The sequence below is a fragment of the Chroicocephalus ridibundus genome, chromosome 4 (assembly GCF_963924245.1).
Source record: "Chroicocephalus ridibundus chromosome 4, bChrRid1.1, whole genome shotgun sequence".
Classification (NCBI taxonomy): domain Eukaryota; kingdom Metazoa; phylum Chordata; class Aves; order Charadriiformes; family Laridae; genus Chroicocephalus; species Chroicocephalus ridibundus.
This window is the reverse complement of record NC_086287.1, coordinates 2,395,449-2,412,173: the sequence shown is the minus strand read 5'-3', so window position 1 is coordinate 2,412,173 and position 16,725 is coordinate 2,395,449. Positions and strand designations below refer to the sequence as shown.

The 16,725-nt window shown below is 66.9% G+C and overlaps 3 protein-coding genes across 4 annotated transcripts; 1 reads left to right on the top strand and 2 right to left on the bottom strand.

Moving 5' to 3' along the window:
- Window positions 1–551: 551 nt before the first annotated feature.
- On the bottom strand, window positions 552–4,265 carry LOC134514385 (glycine N-acyltransferase-like protein 3). 2 transcript variants are annotated; one of them, XM_063332179.1, is made up of 6 exons: window positions 4,057–4,265; window positions 3,877–3,958; window positions 2,865–2,972; window positions 2,640–2,760; window positions 1,161–1,281; window positions 552–1,070 (listed from the first exon to the last, which is right to left on the bottom strand). In XM_063332179.1, the coding sequence occupies exons 1-6, from the start codon at window positions 4,263–4,265 to the stop codon at window positions 650–652; spliced, it is 1,062 nt and encodes a 353-aa protein (XP_063188249.1). In that variant the 3' UTR covers window positions 552–649. The 2 variants fall into 2 exon arrangements, with proteins under 2 accessions (XP_063188249.1, XP_063188248.1); XM_063332178.1 differs by lacking the exons at window positions 552–1,070; window positions 1,161–1,281; window positions 2,640–2,760; window positions 2,865–2,972 and adding an exon at window positions 2,981–3,717 and having other exon boundaries at window positions 3,790–3,958.
- Window positions 4,266–4,318: 53 nt separating this feature from the next.
- On the top strand, window positions 4,319–8,479 carry LOC134514386 (glycine N-acyltransferase-like protein 3). Its single transcript, XM_063332180.1, has 5 exons — window positions 4,319–4,448; window positions 5,336–5,443; window positions 5,564–5,690; window positions 5,803–5,920; window positions 7,780–8,479. The coding sequence occupies exons 1-5, from the start codon at window positions 4,371–4,373 to the stop codon at window positions 8,180–8,182; spliced, it is 834 nt and encodes a 277-aa protein (XP_063188250.1). The 5' UTR covers window positions 4,319–4,370; the 3' UTR covers window positions 8,183–8,479.
- A 405-nt stretch (window positions 8,480–8,884) lies between these two features.
- Window positions 8,885–16,385, bottom strand: CLCF1 (cardiotrophin like cytokine factor 1). The gene is made up of 4 exons (XM_063331607.1): window positions 16,374–16,385; window positions 15,687–15,849; window positions 13,993–14,159; window positions 8,885–10,343 (listed from the first exon to the last, which is right to left on the bottom strand). The coding sequence occupies exons 1-4, from the start codon at window positions 16,383–16,385 to the stop codon at window positions 9,852–9,854; spliced, it is 834 nt and encodes a 277-aa protein (XP_063187677.1). The 3' UTR covers window positions 8,885–9,851.
- Window positions 16,386–16,725: the final 340 nt, after the last annotated feature.

Sequence of the window (16,725 nt, the reverse complement as noted above, 5' to 3'; positions counted from 1 at the left end):
AACCCCAGCTTCTGTCACCCCCGTGGTACTCCCCATCACCCCACACATTGTCACCCCCCTGGCTGTCCCCTTCACCCCATGCAGTGTCGCCCCCCCAAGCTGTCCCCATCAGCCCCAGGTACTGTCACCCCCTCCCATCTGTCCCCGTCACCCTGGGCACTGTCCCCCCCACGAGCCGTGACTCGAGCTGTGACTCACGCTGCGCAACCGTCACCCTCAGCCCCACGCAGTACTCTGGCTGTGCCCCCCCTCCAGCCCCCTCTGTGAAGCACAGCTGGTGCTGTGCCTGCCTGTCCCCACCCCCCAAGGAGGGGGGGACACAGCAGGTGCCACCGGCGCAGATTTGCCTGAATTTTTTCAGCCCTCCCTTGGGGGGGCCGAGAATAGCTTTGGGGCAGGGCTGCGGTGCGTGCCGCGGCACAGAGGGACAGGGGTGACTCCCTGGGGACACAGCTGTGTCCCTCTGCGGTGACACCAAGCCAGGTCACGGCTGTAACGGCCGGCGCCAAGCCAGGTGCGAGAAGGGAGACACAACCCTATAGCAGCCATCAGAGAGTCCACACTGCTTTTTGCTTTCGGTTTGTTTTTCGTCCTTGCCCCACAGCCTGGGGACTTCCCTGCCCTGAGGAAGGGTGACACTGGGGTGGTCTCAGCGTCCGGCCCTCCCCAGGCCGGGGTTGTGCAGGACGAAGTGGCACAGCCCGGGCAGCCGCTGGTGGCCCAGCTCCTCCTGCAGCCTCTGCATGGGTCGGTTGCCCGTGGCCGTGTGCCCGAAGGTTGGAAAGCCGCGGGCCTGCGCCTGGCGAGCGGCCAGGCTCAGCACCGCCCGCATGTGGCCGTGCCGCCGGTGGCCGGGCAGGGTGTAACCGTGGGTCCCCGTCCCGAAGTGGTCGGTCAGGGTCCAGCTGAGGGGGTCCCCGGCCCCGTCCTGCAGGCAGAAGTGGGGGTATCGCCCCAGCAGCTCCCCCAGGTACCGCCGGCTGCGCGCGTTCCCCCCGTAGGGCCACGTCTCGTTCAGCAGATCCACATGCGCCGGGCTCAGCGTCCCCACACGCACGCCGGGGGCCAGCCTGCGGCCATGGGGGGGCCGTCAGTTGGGGGACAATGGGGGTCCTGCCCATGCTGGGTCGGGGTGGGGGGTGGGGGGTGGGTGCGCTCACCGGGGCTCAGGCAGGGTGCTGGGGTCGGGGTGCAGGTAGGTGTAGTAGTCGGAGACCTCCAGCTCCACTCCCTTGGTCCCCGCGATGGCCTGCGACACCGTGGCCACCCCCTCCTGCAGCCCTGGGGACGGTGACGTCAGGGGGGGCCCCCCCCGTTCCCCCAGCACCCCCATTCCTGCCCCCCGACACCCCTCTTTCTAACCCCAGCTCGCCGGCTGGGCCCTCCCCAGGGGCTCCCCACACCACCAGTCTCTATCCCCAGTAGCCCCAAGTGGGCCCAGCAACCCAATTCCTACCCCCAGTGCCCCCCCCCGAACTCCCAAGTCCAACCACAATGCGCCCCAGTGCCCCCGCTAACCCCATCCTTGCCCCCAGTGCCCCCCCAGCACCCCAACTCTGTCCACAATGCTCCCCAGTGCCCCCCAGGACCCTGCTCCCGGTGCCCCCACTAGCCCCATCCCTGCCCCCAGTGCCCCCCCAGCACCCCAAAGTCCTGCCACAATGCTCCCCAGTGGCCCCCAGTGCTCCCATTAACCCCATCCCAGTCCCCCCCCGAATCCAACGACAACGCTCCCCAGTGGCCCCCAGTGCTCCCATTAACCCCATCCCAGTCCCCAGTGCCCCCCCCCGCACCCCCAAATCCAACCACAACGCTCCCCAGTGGCTCCCAGTGCTCCCATTAACCCCATCCCAGTCCCCGGTGCCCCCCCAAATCCAACCACAACGCTCCCCCGTGGCTCCCAGTGCTCCCATTAACCCCATCCCAGTCCCCGGTGCCCCCCCCGAATCCAACCACAACGCTCCCCAGTGGCTCCCAGTGCTCCCATTAACCCCATCCCAGTCCCCGGTGCCCCCCCCGAATCCAACCACAACGCTCCCCCGTGGCTCCCAGTGCTCCCATTAACCCCATCCCAGTCCCCGGTGCCCCCCCCGAATCCAACCACAACGCTCCCCAGTGGCTCCCAGTGCTCCCATTAACCCCATCCCAGTCCCCGGTGCCCCCCCCGAATCCAACCACAACGCTCCCCCGTGGCTCCCAGTGCTCCCATTAACCCCATCCCAGTCCCCGGTGCCCCCCCCGAATCCAACCACAACGCTCCCCAGTGGCTCCCAGTGCTCCCATTAACCCCATCCCAGTCCCCGGTGCCCACCCTGAATCCAACCACAACGCTCCCCATTGGCTCCCAGTGCCCCCATTAATGCCATCCCTACCCCCCCCAGCACCCCCAAGTCCAGCCCCAGTACTCCCCAGTGACAGCACCCATCAAGCCCCTACCACCCAGTGCCCCCCCGCAGTGTCCCCCACCGCCCCAAATTCCTTCCCCCGGTACCTCCCAGTGCCTCCAGTTCCTTTCCCCAGTATCCCCAATGGCCCTCCCCAGCAACCCCGATTCCCACCCACAGCATGTGCCCGCAAGTGCTCCCAGTGCCCCCCTCGCCCCTGCCCCGCGGTGTCCCCCAGGACCCCCCCCGGGCCACCGAGGATGTGGAAGGCGGTGTCCCAGCGCAGGCAGCCGGGGGTCTCCAGCAGCGCCTTGTAGGCCCCCACGTCCCGGTAGAAAGCGGCCTGCGTGTTGCTGTAGCAGTCGTCCACCGGTATCTGCGGGGCACCCATGGGTGCCCTGAGCCCACCATGCTCAGTGTGACCACCCCTCTGTGTCCCGTCCCCCCCCCCCAAAAAAAAAAAAAGTCCCCGCCGGCCACCTCTCCCCTGCGCCGGGCAAGTATGGCCCCGAAGTTGGGCCACGAGTCCACCACCACCTCCAGCTCCCCCGGGTTCCCCCGGTTGATGTTCAGCACGGCCCCATAGACCTGCCGGGAAAAGGGGTCAGAGATGGGGGGGAGATTTGGGGGGTCCCCGGAGCCCCCCACTGCCCCCCTGCCCTCCCCAAACATGGCACCCCCCTGCCATAGGGCTCGCTGGGGGTGAAGGCAGAGGGGGCGTGGCCTGAAGCCGGGCTGCCCGTGAGTGGGCGGGGCCAGGGCGAACGGGCGTGGTTATAGAGGGGAGGGGCAGGGAGGAAGCTTGGGATTGGCTGCATTGCAGCCTGCCTGGGTTGGGATTGGCTGGTTTACACTGGGCGGGGTCTGGCCTCTGCGGGTCCGGAAGGGGATTGGCTGTCTCGGAAGCAAGCTGGGCTGGGATTGGCTGGGGCGGAGTCCAACGGGCTGGGATTGGCTGGCTCGGAGATGGGTGGTGCTCAGGAGTGGCCCGTCCTGGACTTGGGACACTGCAGGGGGTGGCGGGGGGGCGGGGATGGGCAGGGTGACAGCGGGGTCCCTGGTGGGGCGAGAGCAGGGAGGGGACAGTGGGGTCCCCGTCATGGCAAGGGGCAGGGGTGACAGTGGGGTCCCATGTCATGGCACAGGCCGTAGGTGACAGTGGGGTCTTCACTGTGGCAAGGGGCAGGGGTGACAGTGGGGTCCCCATCATGGCAAGGAGCAGTGGTGGCCATGGAGTTCCCACCACGGGACAGGGCAGAGGCGGCAGTGGGGTCCCCATCATGGCAAGGGGTGACACGGGGGTCCCTGCCATGGCAAGGGTCAGGGGTGACATCGGGGTCGCCATCATGGCACAGGGCAGGAGTGACAGCAGGGTCTCTGTCGTGGCACGGGTCAGGGGTGACATTGGGGTCCCCATCATGGCAACAGACAGGGGTGACAGTGGGGTCCCCATCACGGGACGGGGCAGGGGTGACACGGAGGTCCCCGTCACCGGCAGGGCAAGGGGAAGGCTCCTCCGCAGGGCCTCCTCCAGGCGCTGCAGCTGGGACAAGCAGGTCAGGATCAGCATGGTCCTGCCAAGACACCCCACGGTGACGGGGGGGGACAGGACCCCCAGGCGGGGACACCGTCCCTGTCCCCATCCCTGTCCCCCAGCCCCTCCAGCACTCACCTCGCAGCAGTCCCGCGGCCAGGGGTCCCGTGGGGCAGGCGGCGACACCAGCAGGTTCCTGCGTCTGTGGGGCAGGCGGTGACACCCAGGGCCACCCACCAGCCGTCACGGGCCGGCGAGTGCCCCCTGCCCAGGGGGTGGCCACACCACGGGGGCAACGGGCAGGGTCCGTCCCGCCGGCCACCGGGCATGGGGCCCGCCCTGCCCATCCCACGGCCTCCTGGGGACGGCTGCTGGGCTGGGACACCCTGCCCCACGGCCACCAGTGCCCCACGGATCCTCGGTGTCACCGCCTGCCCCACGGCCAGGGGACCATGCTCATCCTGACGTGCCCGGGCCAGCTGCGGCGGCTGGAGGAGGCCCTGCGGAGGAGCCTGCCTGCCACCCTGCCGGTGACGGGGACCCCAGGGACACCCCCCACCTCATCCCCCTGCCCTGCCGGTGACGGGGACCCTGGGGGACCCCTGGCTCTCACCCCCCCAGCCTGCTGGTGACAGGGACCCTGGGGACCCCCCCCCACCTCATCCCCTTGCCCTGCCGATGACAGGGACCCTGGGGACCCCCCTCCCCTTCCTTACCCCTGTTCTCCGACGGTGACAGGGACCCCAGGGACACCCCCCCCACACCTCATCCCTCTGCCTTGACGGTGATGGGGACCCTGGGGACACCCCCCCCCCCGCCTTATCCCCTCACCCTGCCAGTGACAGGGACACTGGGCACCCCCCCTGCCTCATCCCCCTGCCCTGATAGTGATGGGGACCCTGGGGACCCCCCAGGCCTGCCCGCCACCCTGCTGGTGACAGGGACCCTGGGGGGGACCCTCGGCTCTCCTCCCCCTGCCCTGCCGGTGACAGGGACCCTGGGGACCCCCCCCGCCTCATTCCTCTGCCCTGCTGGTTTTGGGGACCCCCTGCCTCATCCCCCTGCCCTGCCGGTGACAGGGACCCTGGGGACCCCCGTCCTGTCCCTCCCCTCCACGCTGGTGACAGGGTCTCCATGGTCCCCTCTGCCCTCCCTACCCAGTGCTGCAGGTGACGGGGACCCCGGGGACCTCCATGCCCTCCCCTCCATCCCGCCAGTCGTGGGGACTCTGGTGGCCCTGGGGACCCCCGTGCCCTGCCCCCCCCAACCCTGCGGGTGACAGGGACCCCACATGGCACCCTGCCCCCCCCCCCCGCCATAGAAGCTGGCAGCAAGGGTGGGGTGGGGAGGGAACCCTCACGGTCCCCCTGTGTGTGTCCCCCCCCCAACTTCCCCCCACGCTGACCCTCTCCCGCAGGTCCTGGGGACCGTGATGACGGTGGCCCGGGGCAACCCGGCCGCCCACGAGGTGCTGGTGGACTCTTGGCCCCATTTCGGCGTCGTCCTCACCCGCCTGCGCCCAGAGGTGCTGCTCTGGGTGTCCCCCCCCCGCCAGCCTGGCAGCACCTCACGCACCGTGGTGCCGGTGTAGGGGGGGACACCCCATGCTGAGACCTTGTGTGCGTGTGTGTGTGTGTCCCCCCAGGAGCACAAGGACCCCCAGGACTTCTACAGCAACCAGTTGACGGTGTACTACCGGGACGAGGGGGCCTGGCGGGAGCTACTGGGGGGCACCCAGGCGGTGGACTGGACCCGGGCATTCCAGATGCAGGGTAAGGTGGGCACGGGGAGGGGAGAAGTGGGGGGGGGACACACCAGGCACTGTCGTGTCGTGTCGTCCCCCCCCGACCATGGTGTCCCCCATGGCTGAGGGCGCTGCCACAGGGATGCAGGAGGGGATGTACGAGGCCGTGCGCCAGGCGGCCGATGCCAAGGGGCTGCGGCTGGAGACGCACCGGTACCAGGCGCTGATGAGCCCCCAGCCCCCCCGGCCACGCGCGCAGTGAGTGCCCAGGCACCGGGGGACAGGGTGGCACCAAGGGTCCCAGTCGCATCCTTGGGTGGCACAAGGGTCCCCGGTCTCATCCCTTGGTGGCACAGGGGTCCCGCTTACATCCCTGGGTGGCGCAGGGGTCCCCAAGCTCAACCCTGGGTGGCATGGAGGTCCCTGAACACATGCCTGGGTGGCACGGGGGTCCCCAAGAACATGCCTGGGTGGTACGGGGGTCACATCTCTGGGTGGCACAGGCCGGGGGGGGGGGGGCAAGCACATCCCTGGGTGACACAAGGGTCCCAGTCACATCCCTGGGTGGCACAAGGGTCCCAGTCAGATCCCTGGGTGGCACAGTGGTTCTGATCACATCCCTGGGTGGCACAAGGGTCCCCAAGAACATCCCTGGGTGGCACAAGGGTCCCAAATCACATCCCAGGTGACATGAGGGTCCCTGACCACGTCCCTGGGGGGTGACATGGGGATCTTCAAGCGTATCCCTGGGCGGCACAGAGGTCCCAGGCACATCCCTGGGTGGCACAAGGGTCCCCAAGAACATCCCTGGGTGGCATAGAGGTCCCTGAGCACATCCCTGGGTGGCACAAGGGTCCCCATGTGCATCCCTGGGTGGTACGGGGGTCCCAGGCACATCCCTGTCTGGCACAAGGGTCCCCAAGCACATCCCTGGGTGGCACAAGGGTCCCCAAGAACATCCCTGGGTGGCACAAGGGTCCCAAATCACATCCCCAGGTAACATGAGGGTCCCTGACCACGTCCCTGGGGGGTGACATGGGCATCCCCAAGCACATCCCTGGGCGGCACAGAGGTCCCAGGCACATCCCTGGGTGGCACGAGGGTCCCCAAGAACATTCCTGGGTGACACAGGAGTCCCCAAGCACGCCCCTGGGTGGCATAGATGTCCCTGAGCACGTCCCTGGGTGGCACAAGGGTCCCCGAGCACGTCCCTGGGTGGCACGGGGGTCCCCAAGAACATGCCTGGGTGGTACGGGGGTCACATCTCTGGGTGGCACAGGCGGGGGGGGGGGCAAGCACATCCCTGGGTGACACAAGGGTCCCAGTCACATCCCTGGGTGGCACAAGGGTCCTAGTCAGATCCCTGGGTGGCACAGTGGTTCTGATCACATCCCTGGGTGGCACAAGGGTCCCCAAGAACATCCCTGGGTGGCACAAGGGTCCCAAATCACATCCCAGGTGACATGAGGGTCCCTGACCACGTCCCTGGGGGGTGACATGGGGATCTTCAAGCGTATCCCTGGGTGGCACAGGGATCACTGAGCTCATCCCTGGGCGGCACAGAGGTCCCAGGCACATCCCTGGGTGGCACAAGGGTCCCCAAGAACATCCCTGGGTGGCATAGAGGTCCCTGAGCACATCCCTGGGTGGCACAAGGGTCCCCATGTGCATCCCTGGGTGATACGGGGGTCCCAGGCACATCCCTGTCTGGCACAAGGGTCCCCAAGCACATCCCTGGGTGGCACAAGGGTCCCCAAGAACATCCCTGGGTGGCACAAGGGTCCCAAATCACATCCCCAGGTAACATGAGGGTCCCTGACCACGTCCCTGGGGGGTGACATGGGCATCCCCAAGCACATCCCTGGGCAGCACAGAGGTCCCAGGCACATCCCTGGGTGGCACGAGGGTCCCCAAGAACATTCCTGGGTGACACAGGAGTCCCCAAGCACGCCCCTGGGTGGCATAGAGGTCCCTGAGCACGTCCCTGGGTGGCACAAGGGTCCCCGAGCACGTCCCTGGGTGACACGGCGGGTCCCCCATCCCATCCCAGGGTGCAGGTTCTCCCATCCCGTGTCCCCCCCCCCTCCATCCCTCCTCTCCCCACCCCCCCACCGCAGGGTACCCCCGGGCCTGCGCCTGGCCCCCGTGTCCCCGTCCCACGTCCCGCTGCTCAACGCCACCTGGGGCTTCGGGGGCAACGCCCGCAGCGCCCGGTTCCTGCTGGGGCTGGTGGGGTCCCTGCCCAGCGCCTGCCTGCTGGGCCCCCGCGCCCGCCCCGTCTGCTGGACCCTGCTGGACCCCCTGGGCTGCCTCAGCCACGGCTACACGTTGCCCGCTTGGCGCGGCCGAGGGCTGTGCGGGGTGACGCTGGGTGCCCTGGGCCGGCAGCTGCACGCCCGCGGCTTCCCCATTTATTTGGGGGTCCTGCCCCAAAACACCCCCTCGCAGCGGGCCGTCCGCGCCGTGGGGTTTCTGCCCCAGCCTGGCACCTTCTACACCCTGGTGGTCACCCCCCAGTAGTGGGATGGGGGGGCACCAGGGTTGGGGTAACCCCCCCACCCCCCCCACCCCCACGGGAATGGCTGGGTGGGGGGGTGTCTAAGATGGGGTTACACAGGCCTGGGGGGGGGTCCTGGCTCCCCACCCTGCCAGGTGGGACCACCCAGACCCCCCCACCCCGAGCTCAGAGGCTGGATCAGCCATCCGTTCACTCTGGTCCCTACTGATGGCAACGTGGGCTATTGAGCCCGCTTGACACACACACACCCCCCCCAAAGTGTGGCGTGGAGGTGGGGGGGGGGGGCGGCGGGGGGGCTGCTGGAGAAAGGCTTTTATTCGTTCATACAAGAATAGATCTTCTGCAATAAATACCCCAAATAAATAACATCTCCAATAAATAAACACTCATAGACGCACCGGGACGGCGGCCCTGCGGCCCCTCCTCCCCTGCGGCCCCGCCCGCCGCGGGGGCGTGGCTTGGGGCAAAAAAGGGCGTGGCCTGTTGTGGGGGGCGGGGCTTTCTTCTTGCTACGCGGGCCGGTGGGCGGGGCTTATTGTCGTCCCGGGGGGGCGGAGCCTATCGCTCCTTGGGGGCGGGGCTTTGCTGGTGGGTGGGTGGGGCTTATTCGGGGGGTTGGTCCTTTCGGTGGTGGGCGGGGCTTATCGCTGCCGGGGGGCGGGGCTTATCGCTGACGTGGGGCGGGGGGGGAGGAGCCTGGTTCCCCCCCCACTCCCCCCCCCACCCCCCTGAGCCCCCTGGGTGTGGGAACAATGGGGACAGCCTGGGGTCGGGGGGGGGGGCACAGCACGGAGGTGGGGACACCGCGGTGGCACCGACCCCCACCCCCCCCCACCCCCCCATCAAGGCACACGATGGGTGGGACATCGGTGGCTTTGGTGGCACTTTGGGGTCAGAAGCCCCATTTCTCAAGGGACATCGAGGATGGAGGAGGGACACGAGTGGCTTTGGTGGCACTTGGGGGTCAGGAGCCCTATCCCTTAAGGCACTGTGATGATGGGGGGGGGGCTGTGGGGTGGCTTTGGTGGCACTTTGGGGTCAGGATCCCCATCCCTTAAGGCACAACGTGGTGACAGGGAGGATACGAGGTGGCTTTGGTGGCACTTGGGGGTCAGGAGCCCCATCCCTTAAGGCACTGTGATGATGGGGGGGGGCTGTGGGGTGGCTTTGGTGGCACTTTGGGGTCAGGAGCCCCATCCTTTAAGGCACAAGGAGGCGATGATGAGGATGTGGGGTGGCTTCGGTGGCACTTGGGGTGAGGAGCCCCATTTCTCAAGGGACACTGGTGACGGAGAGTGGACATGGGTGGCTTTGGTTGCACTTTGGGGTCAGGAACCCCATCCCACAAGGCACAGCGTGGCGATGGTGGGGATGTGGGGTGGCCGTCGTGGTGCTTGGGGTCAGGACAGCCATCCCACAAGGCACGGTGTGGTGACGGAGAGGGGACATGGGTGGCTTCGGTGGCACTCTGGGGTCAGGCGCCCTGTCCCTTAAGGCGCAGCGGTGATGGAGAGGTGACGTGGGTGGCTGTGGTGGCACTTTGGGTCAGGAACCCCATCCCGCAAGGCACAGCGTGGTGACGGTGGGGACACGTGGTGGCCTGTTGGGGTGAGGAGCCCCATCCCGGGGAGTCGGGGGGGGGACACACACACACACACATCGGGAGGGGGCTCAGAAACCCCTCGCCTCCAGGCGCAGCGTCACCACGGCGGGTGGCACCTTCTTCTTGAGGCGGTTGAAGTCCTTGGCCGAGCGCCACAGCCAGGTCTGCAGCTCCTTCAGCAACCAGAAATCATCCATCTTCTTGAGGAAGTCGTTGGGGGCCACGGGGGTGCCGGGGGAGGCCGGGGGGCCGGCGGGCCCGGCGGGCAGGGGGTAACCCAAGGAAGACATGACGCCGGCGATGCTGAGCACCAACCCTTGGAGGCTGGAGCAGAAGTGCCCCAGGCGGTGGCGCAGCTCGGCGGTGCCCGCCTGCCCGTCCAGCGCCCGCAGGTAGCAGAGGAGGCGGCTGTAGGCCCGGTAGTTGGCGGCCAAGCGGGCGTTATCCGTCAGCCCTCGCCACAGGTCCAAGTCCACGGTGGCGCTGGGCACCCGTTCGGCGCGCGCCAGCCGCGGGGGGTTGAAGTCGGGCTCATTGAAGGGGGGGCCCAGGTAGTTCAGCTGCAAGGGAAGGGGGGGGACGTTGAGGATGGGGGCGGAGGGATTGACCCCCCTCGTCCCCGGTCGCCCTGGCACGCCGCCTGCCGTGTCCCAAGTCCCCGTCACCACCACGTCCCCAGTCTCCTTGTCCCCATCACCCCAGGTCTCCGTGTCCCCTTCATCCCAAGTCTCCATGTCCCCCTCGTCCCAGGCCTCCACGTCCTCATGCCCACCATGTCGCCGGTCTCCACGTCCCCCATGTCCCAGGTCTCCATATCCTTGTGCCCACCATGTCCCCAGTCTCCTTGTCCCCACCACGTCCCCAGTCTCCTTGTCCCCATCACCCCAGGTCTCCACGTCCCCCTCATCCCAAGTCTCCATGTCCCCCTCGTCCCAGGTCTTCACGTCCTCATGCCCACCATGTCCCTGGTCTCCACATCCCCCATGTCCCAGGTCTCCATGTCCTTGTGCCCACCATGTCCCCAGTCTCCTTGTCCCCATCATCCCAGGTCTCTGTGTCCCCTTCATCCCAAGTCTCCATGTCCCCCTCGTCCCAGGCCTCCACGTCCTCATGCCCACCATGTCCCTGGTCTCCACATCCCCCATGTCCCAGGTCTCCATGTCCTTGGTGCCCACCATGTCCCCAGTCTCCACATCTCCATCATCCCAGGTCTCTGTGTCCCCCTCATCCCAAGTCTCCATGTCCCTCTCGTCCCAGGTCTCCACGTCCTCATGCCCACCATGTCCCCAGTCTCCATGTCTCCCTCGTCCTAGGTCTCCATGACCTCGTGCCCACCATGTCCATGTCTTTGTGTCCCCCACATCCCAGGTTTTGGTGTCCCCTCTTTGGGCATCTCCCCCCCCGCCCCATCTCAGGTCTCCATGTCCTCCTGCGCACCTCCCCTTCCTTTTCATGTCCCTGGTCTCCATGCCCACCGTGTCCCCAGCCTCCATGTCCCCTTGCCCACATCCCATGTCCCCCAGGTGGACGTGCCCACCATGTCCCAGGTCTCCATGTCCTTGTTCCATGTCCCCCAGGTGGACATACCCACCATGCCCCAGTTCTCCATGTCCCCCAGGTGAATGTGCCCACCATGTCCCTGGTTCCACGTCCCCCAGGTGGACGTGCCCACCATGTCCCAGGTCCCATGTCCCAGGTCTCCATGTCCCCCAGGTGGACGTATCCACCATGTCCCAGGTCTCCATGTCCCAGGTCCCATGTCCCCCAGGTGGACGTATCCACCATGTCCCAGGTCTCCATGTCCCTGGTTCCATGTCCCCCAGGTGGACGTGCCCACCATGTCCCAGGTCCCATGTCCCCCAGGTGGACGTGCCCACCATGTCCCAGGTCTCCATGTCCCTCGGGTGAACGTGCCCACCATGTCCCAGGTCCCATGTCCCCCAGGTGGACGTATCCACCATGTCCCAGCTCTCCATGTCCCAGGTCCCATGTCCCCCAGGTGGACGTATCCACCATGTCCCAGGTCTCCATGTCCCAGGTCCCATGTCCCCCAGGTGGACGTGCCCACCATGTCCCAGGCCTCTCCATCTCCCTCCCACCCACGTCCCTCTCCCCATCATACCCCCAAGTCTCCCCTGGGGAGAACCCCACACACACACACACCCCCCATCCCAGCGCCCAGCCCCACGGCACCGCTTGGCACCCCCTCCCCGGGCCCGGCACCGCGGAGGCTGAGCCGGCGGCAGCGGGGGCACGTCAGGGCAGAGCTGGGCAACCCCGGCGTGGGGCGGCGGTGCCGGCACACGCGTGTCCGGGAGGCAGGGAGAGGCAGCTGCCGGCGGGCAGGGAGAGGCAGCTGCCCGCGCCCCTGCTGCCGATGAGCCATTTCCTTGGCCCCCGGCACGGGCGCAGCCGGGCAGGGCAGGGGGGACACGCAGCCCCCGGGGGAGGGCGGGTGGCGGCGGGGCGTGCTGCGGCACACGCGTGTCCGGGAGACGCGGCAAGGGAGGGGGGGGTGGGGGGCGGGAATGCGCACGCGTGTGCGGGAACGGCGACGTACACACGGGCGTGTACGCGCAGGCACAGCGACGCGCACGTATGTGCAGGGACACGGATGCACACGTGTGTGCAGGAACTCACGTGCAGGCACACTGACGTACGTGTATGTGCAGGCATGCACGTGCAGGCACACCGACGCACACGTATGTACAGGCACATGTATGTGCGGGCACATCAATGCACACGCACGTATGTGCAGGAACGTGTATGTACAGGCACATCAATGCACACACATGTACGTACAGGCACATGCACGCAGACACACTAACGCACACGTATGTGCAGGCATGTGTATGTGCGGGCACACCAATGCACACGCACGTATGTACAGGCACATGTATGTGCGAGCACATCAATCCACAAGCACGTATGTGCAGGGATGTGTATGTACAGGCACACACACATATGTACAGGCACATGTATGCAGACACACTAATGCACACGTATGTACAGGCACGTGTACGTGCGGGCACATCAATGCACACACACGTATGTGCAGCGACACATATGTACAGGCACATCAATGCACACACATACAGGCACATGTATGCAGACACACTAACGCACACGTATGTACAGGCACATGTATGTGTGGACACACCAATGCACACACACGTATGTGCAGGGACGCGTATGTACAGGCACATCAATGCACACACATGTACGTACAGGCACATGCACGCACACACACTAACGCACACGTATGTACAGGCATGTGTATCTACAGGCATACACACATATGTACAGGCACATGCACAAAGACACACTAACGCACACGTATGTACAGGCACATGTATGTGTGGACACACCAATGCACACACACGTATGTGCAGGGACATGTATGCAGACACACTAATGCACATGTATGTGCAGGCACGTGTACGTCCGGGCACATCAATGCACACACACGTATGTGCAGGGACGCGTATGTACAGGCAGATCAATGCACACACATGTATGTACAGGCACATGTATGCAGACACACTAACGCACACGTATGTACAGGCACGTGTATGTACAGGCACATCAATGCACACACATGTATGTACAGACACATGTATGTGCGGGCATACCAATGCGTGCACACGTATGTGCCGGGATGTGTATGTACAGGCACACACACACATGTACGTACAGGCACATGCACGCAGACACACTAACGCACACGTACGTGCGGGCACACCAATGGACACACACGTATGTGCAGGGACGTGCACGCAGACACACTAACGCACACGTACGTGCGGGCACACCAATGGACACACACGTATGTGCAGGGACGTGCACGCAGACACACTAACGCACACGTATGTGCGGGCACACGCGTGTGCAGCCGTGCCAGCGCACTCCCTTCCCCCCCCACACCCCCCCCCGCTGCTTCCCCAGGCAGGGTGTCTCCAGGGGGTCCCCGGCTGGTGACAACGGGGTGACAACCCCCCTCTCCCCAGGCGGACGTCCCCCTGGCACCGTGCCCGGTGCCCTGGCGTTGGGGATGGGGGGACAGGGATGCGGATGGACACACCGCGCCCGGAGCATCTCCCATGGGAGACGGGCAGGGGGAAGATGGATGGACAGCGGGGACGCCACGGGGTGCCGTGGGGCAGGGTTGGGGGTTAAGCGTGGGTGACCCTTTTCCCCCCGCTTACTCACGTAGGTGCCGGCGAGGGTGCGGAGCTGGTGCTCCAGGTAACGGGTCAGGTCGTAGGTTTTTTGGATGGACTGGCCGGCGCCCAGCTCCTCGCTGCAGTTCAGGGCGGGCAGCGCCGGCAGGTTGCAGAGCGCGGCGCACAGGAAGGTGAAGATCCCCCAAGAGTCTCCTGCGGGGACACAAGGCCTTAGGACGGGGTCGGGGGGGGGGGGACACAAACTTTGAGGTTGGGGGGCGGGGGGGTGGTGGAGAGCACCTCCCGCCACCCCTGGGTGTGGGGTGGCAGGGAGATGGCGGCTGCGGGGTCCGTCCTTTGGGGCTGGAGCCAGCGTGCCGCCCGGCGGGGGCACCCACCTGCAAGTGGGGAAACTGAGGCACGGGAGGGCTATGCGTCGCGGGGCCACGGGGCAGCCGCCCCTGCGACGGGGCAGCTCAGCACCATCCCCCGGCACAGGGCAGCTCGGTGTGTCCCCCCCCTTCATCACTGGGCAGCTCAGCGCCATCCCCCGGCACAGGGCAGCTCGGTGTGTCCCCCCCCCTTCATCACTGGGCAGCTCAGCACCATCCCCTGGCACAGAGCAGCTCGGTGTGTGTGTCCCCCCCCTTCATCACTGGGCAGCTCAGCGCCATCCCCCGGCACAGGGCAGCACGGTGTGTCCCCCCCGCTTCATCACTGGGCAGCTCAGCACCTTCCCTGGCACAGGGCAGCTCGGTGTGTCCCCCCCCTTCATCACCGCGCAGCTCAGCATCCCCCCCCCAGCACAAAGTGGCTCAGCATCCCTCGGCACCGTGCAGCTCAGCGTGCCCCCCCCAACCCCGGCACAGAGCAGCTCAGCATCCTCATGGGCACGGGGCAGCTCAGCATCCCTGTGGGCATCGAGCAGCTCAGCGTGTCCCCCCCCCCCGGCCCCGACACCGATGGGCTCAGCGTCCCTTGGCACCAGGCAGCTCAGCACCTTCCCTGGCGCAGAGGAGCTCAGCATCCCCTGGCAGTGGCCGGCTCAGCGTCCCTGTGGGCATCGAGCAGCTCAGTGTCCCCCCCCGGCTTGGCACGGGGCAGCTCAGCATCCCTTGGCACAGGGTAACTCAGTGTCGTCGTCCCCCCCCCGCCAACACCGGGCAGCGGAGCATCTTCATGGGCACGGGGCAGCTCAGCACCTTCCTTGGCACGGAGGAGCTCAGCATCCCCCCCCCCGGCACAGCGCGGTTCAGCATCATCCCCTGGCACAGGGCAGCTCAGTGCCCCCCCCCCAGCCAACACCGGGCAGCGGAGCATCTTCATGGGCACGGGGCAGCTCAGCACCTTCCTTGGCACGGAGGAGCTCAGCATCCCCCCCCCCCGGCACAGCGCGGTTCAGCATCATCCCCTGGCACAGGGCAGCTCAGTGCCCCCCCCCCAGCCAACACCGGGCAGCTCAACATCCCCCGGCACCGGACAGCTGACGCCTTGGCACGGCCGGGGCAGTGCTGGGAGCCCGGAGCGATGCCGTCGGGCACGACCGCTGCACCGGGGACCCCCCCCCTCTGCTTTGCCGCAGTGACCCCGCCAGCGCCCCCGAGCCCGGGCTCCCCGCGTCGCGCTCCCTCCCGCCGGCTGCAGCAACAATCCTTTATATGGTCTGGAGTGAGCGCGGCTCGCGGGGCTCCCGCCGGGACGGCACGGCCGGGTTATATTTGGGCACGGCGACTCACCCACCATCAATGCCGGGGCGGGCTGGGCATCCCACGGGGCTACCGGACCCCCCCGGCCATAGGGAACGGGGTGAGGGGCTGAGAAAGGGACCCCCGGGGGTGGCCGGGGCGTGGGGTGACCTTTGCCGAAGCCGCCGGAAACCGCCGGCCGGGTCCCCGTCATCGCCCTTGACGTCAAGGCGGCCTAACGAGCTCCGGCTTCGTTAGCCGGCGGTTGTGCAAAGGTCACGGCCGGCGGCCAGGATGCTCCCAGCCAACTGGCATCTCTCGGCAAGGCCGGAGCTGGGCTTCCCGGCAGCTCCTCCGGCGGGAGGACCCACCGCCGGCACGGCTCGTCACCGGTGGCAGCCCACGGTGCCCTCGCACGTCACCGTTCCCCGTCACCCGCCGCCGGGAAGCTTGGAAACCCGGGAGCAGCCAAGCGCCGGTGACGCACGAGGGTCCTTGGGGACATCCCGGCTCTGGCCGTGCGCCACGGCGGGTACCCGGCTGCCCTGTGCCGCCGCCACGGGGGACACCGGCATCCAGCGGCGGGGGGGGGGTGTGCCATGTATGGCACACCGTACATGCGTGACACACCGTGTGCGCGACACGCCACGCACGGGTATGAGGTGGCACACACCTGTGACACACCGCCAAGGTGTGTGACACACCGTGTAAGTGTGCGGCACACCGTGCGCGCATGACATACCATGCACGACATGCCGTGCGGGCGTGACACACCGTATAAGTGTGTGACACACCGTGCATGCGTGACACGCGGAGCATGACATGCCGTGCATGCGTGACACGCTGTGTAAGTGTGCGACACACCGTGCGGGCGTGAGACAGCGTGAGTGACACCGTGTAAGTGGGCAATGCACTGTGCATGCGTGACACACCGTGTGTGTGACACACGGTGCACGCGTGACACACCGTGTAAGTGTGCGACACACCGTGCGCGCATACGGTGTGTCACGCACATGTGACGCACCGTGAAGGCATGTGACACACCGTGCAGGCGTGACACGCTGCGTAAGTGTGCGACACACTGTGCGTGCGTG

What these genes read in the sequence shown, in the direction of transcription:
- CLCF1 (XM_063331607.1), bottom strand. An exon ending in AGCCCGCCCCGGCATTGATG is followed by an intron (nt 14,160 to 15,686) that starts GTGGGTGAGTCG and finishes GTGTCCCCGCAG; the next exon opens with GAGACTCTTGGGGGATCTTC. An exon ending in GCACCCTCGCCGGCACCTAC is followed by an intron (nt 10,344 to 13,992) that starts GTGAGTAAGCGG and finishes CTTCCCTTGCAG; the next exon opens with CTGAACTACCTGGGCCCCCC.
- LOC134514386 (XM_063332180.1), top strand. Translation starts at nt 4,371, where the DNA reads ATGCTCATCCTGACGTGCCCGGGCCAGCTGCGGCGGCTGGAGGAGGCC. An exon ending in TCACCCGCCTGCGCCCAGAG is followed by an intron (nt 5,444 to 5,563) that starts GTGCTGCTCTGG and finishes GTGTCCCCCCAG; the next exon opens with GAGCACAAGGACCCCCAGGA. An exon ending in CCGGGCATTCCAGATGCAGG is followed by an intron (nt 5,691 to 5,802) that starts GTAAGGTGGGCA and finishes GCGCTGCCACAG; the next exon opens with GGATGCAGGAGGGGATGTAC.
- LOC134514385 (XM_063332178.1), bottom strand. Translation starts at nt 4,265, where the DNA reads ATGGGCAGGGCGGGCCCCATGCCCGGTGGCCGGCGGGACGGACCCTGC. An exon ending in GGCCGCGGGACTGCTGCGAG is followed by an intron (nt 3,959 to 4,056) that starts GTGAGTGCTGGA and finishes GTGTCTTGGCAG; the next exon opens with GACCATGCTGATCCTGACCT. An exon ending in TTGCCATGATGGGGACCCCA is followed by an intron (nt 3,718 to 3,789) that starts ATGTCACCCCTG and finishes ATGGCGACCCCG; the next exon opens with ATGTCACCCCTGACCCTTGC.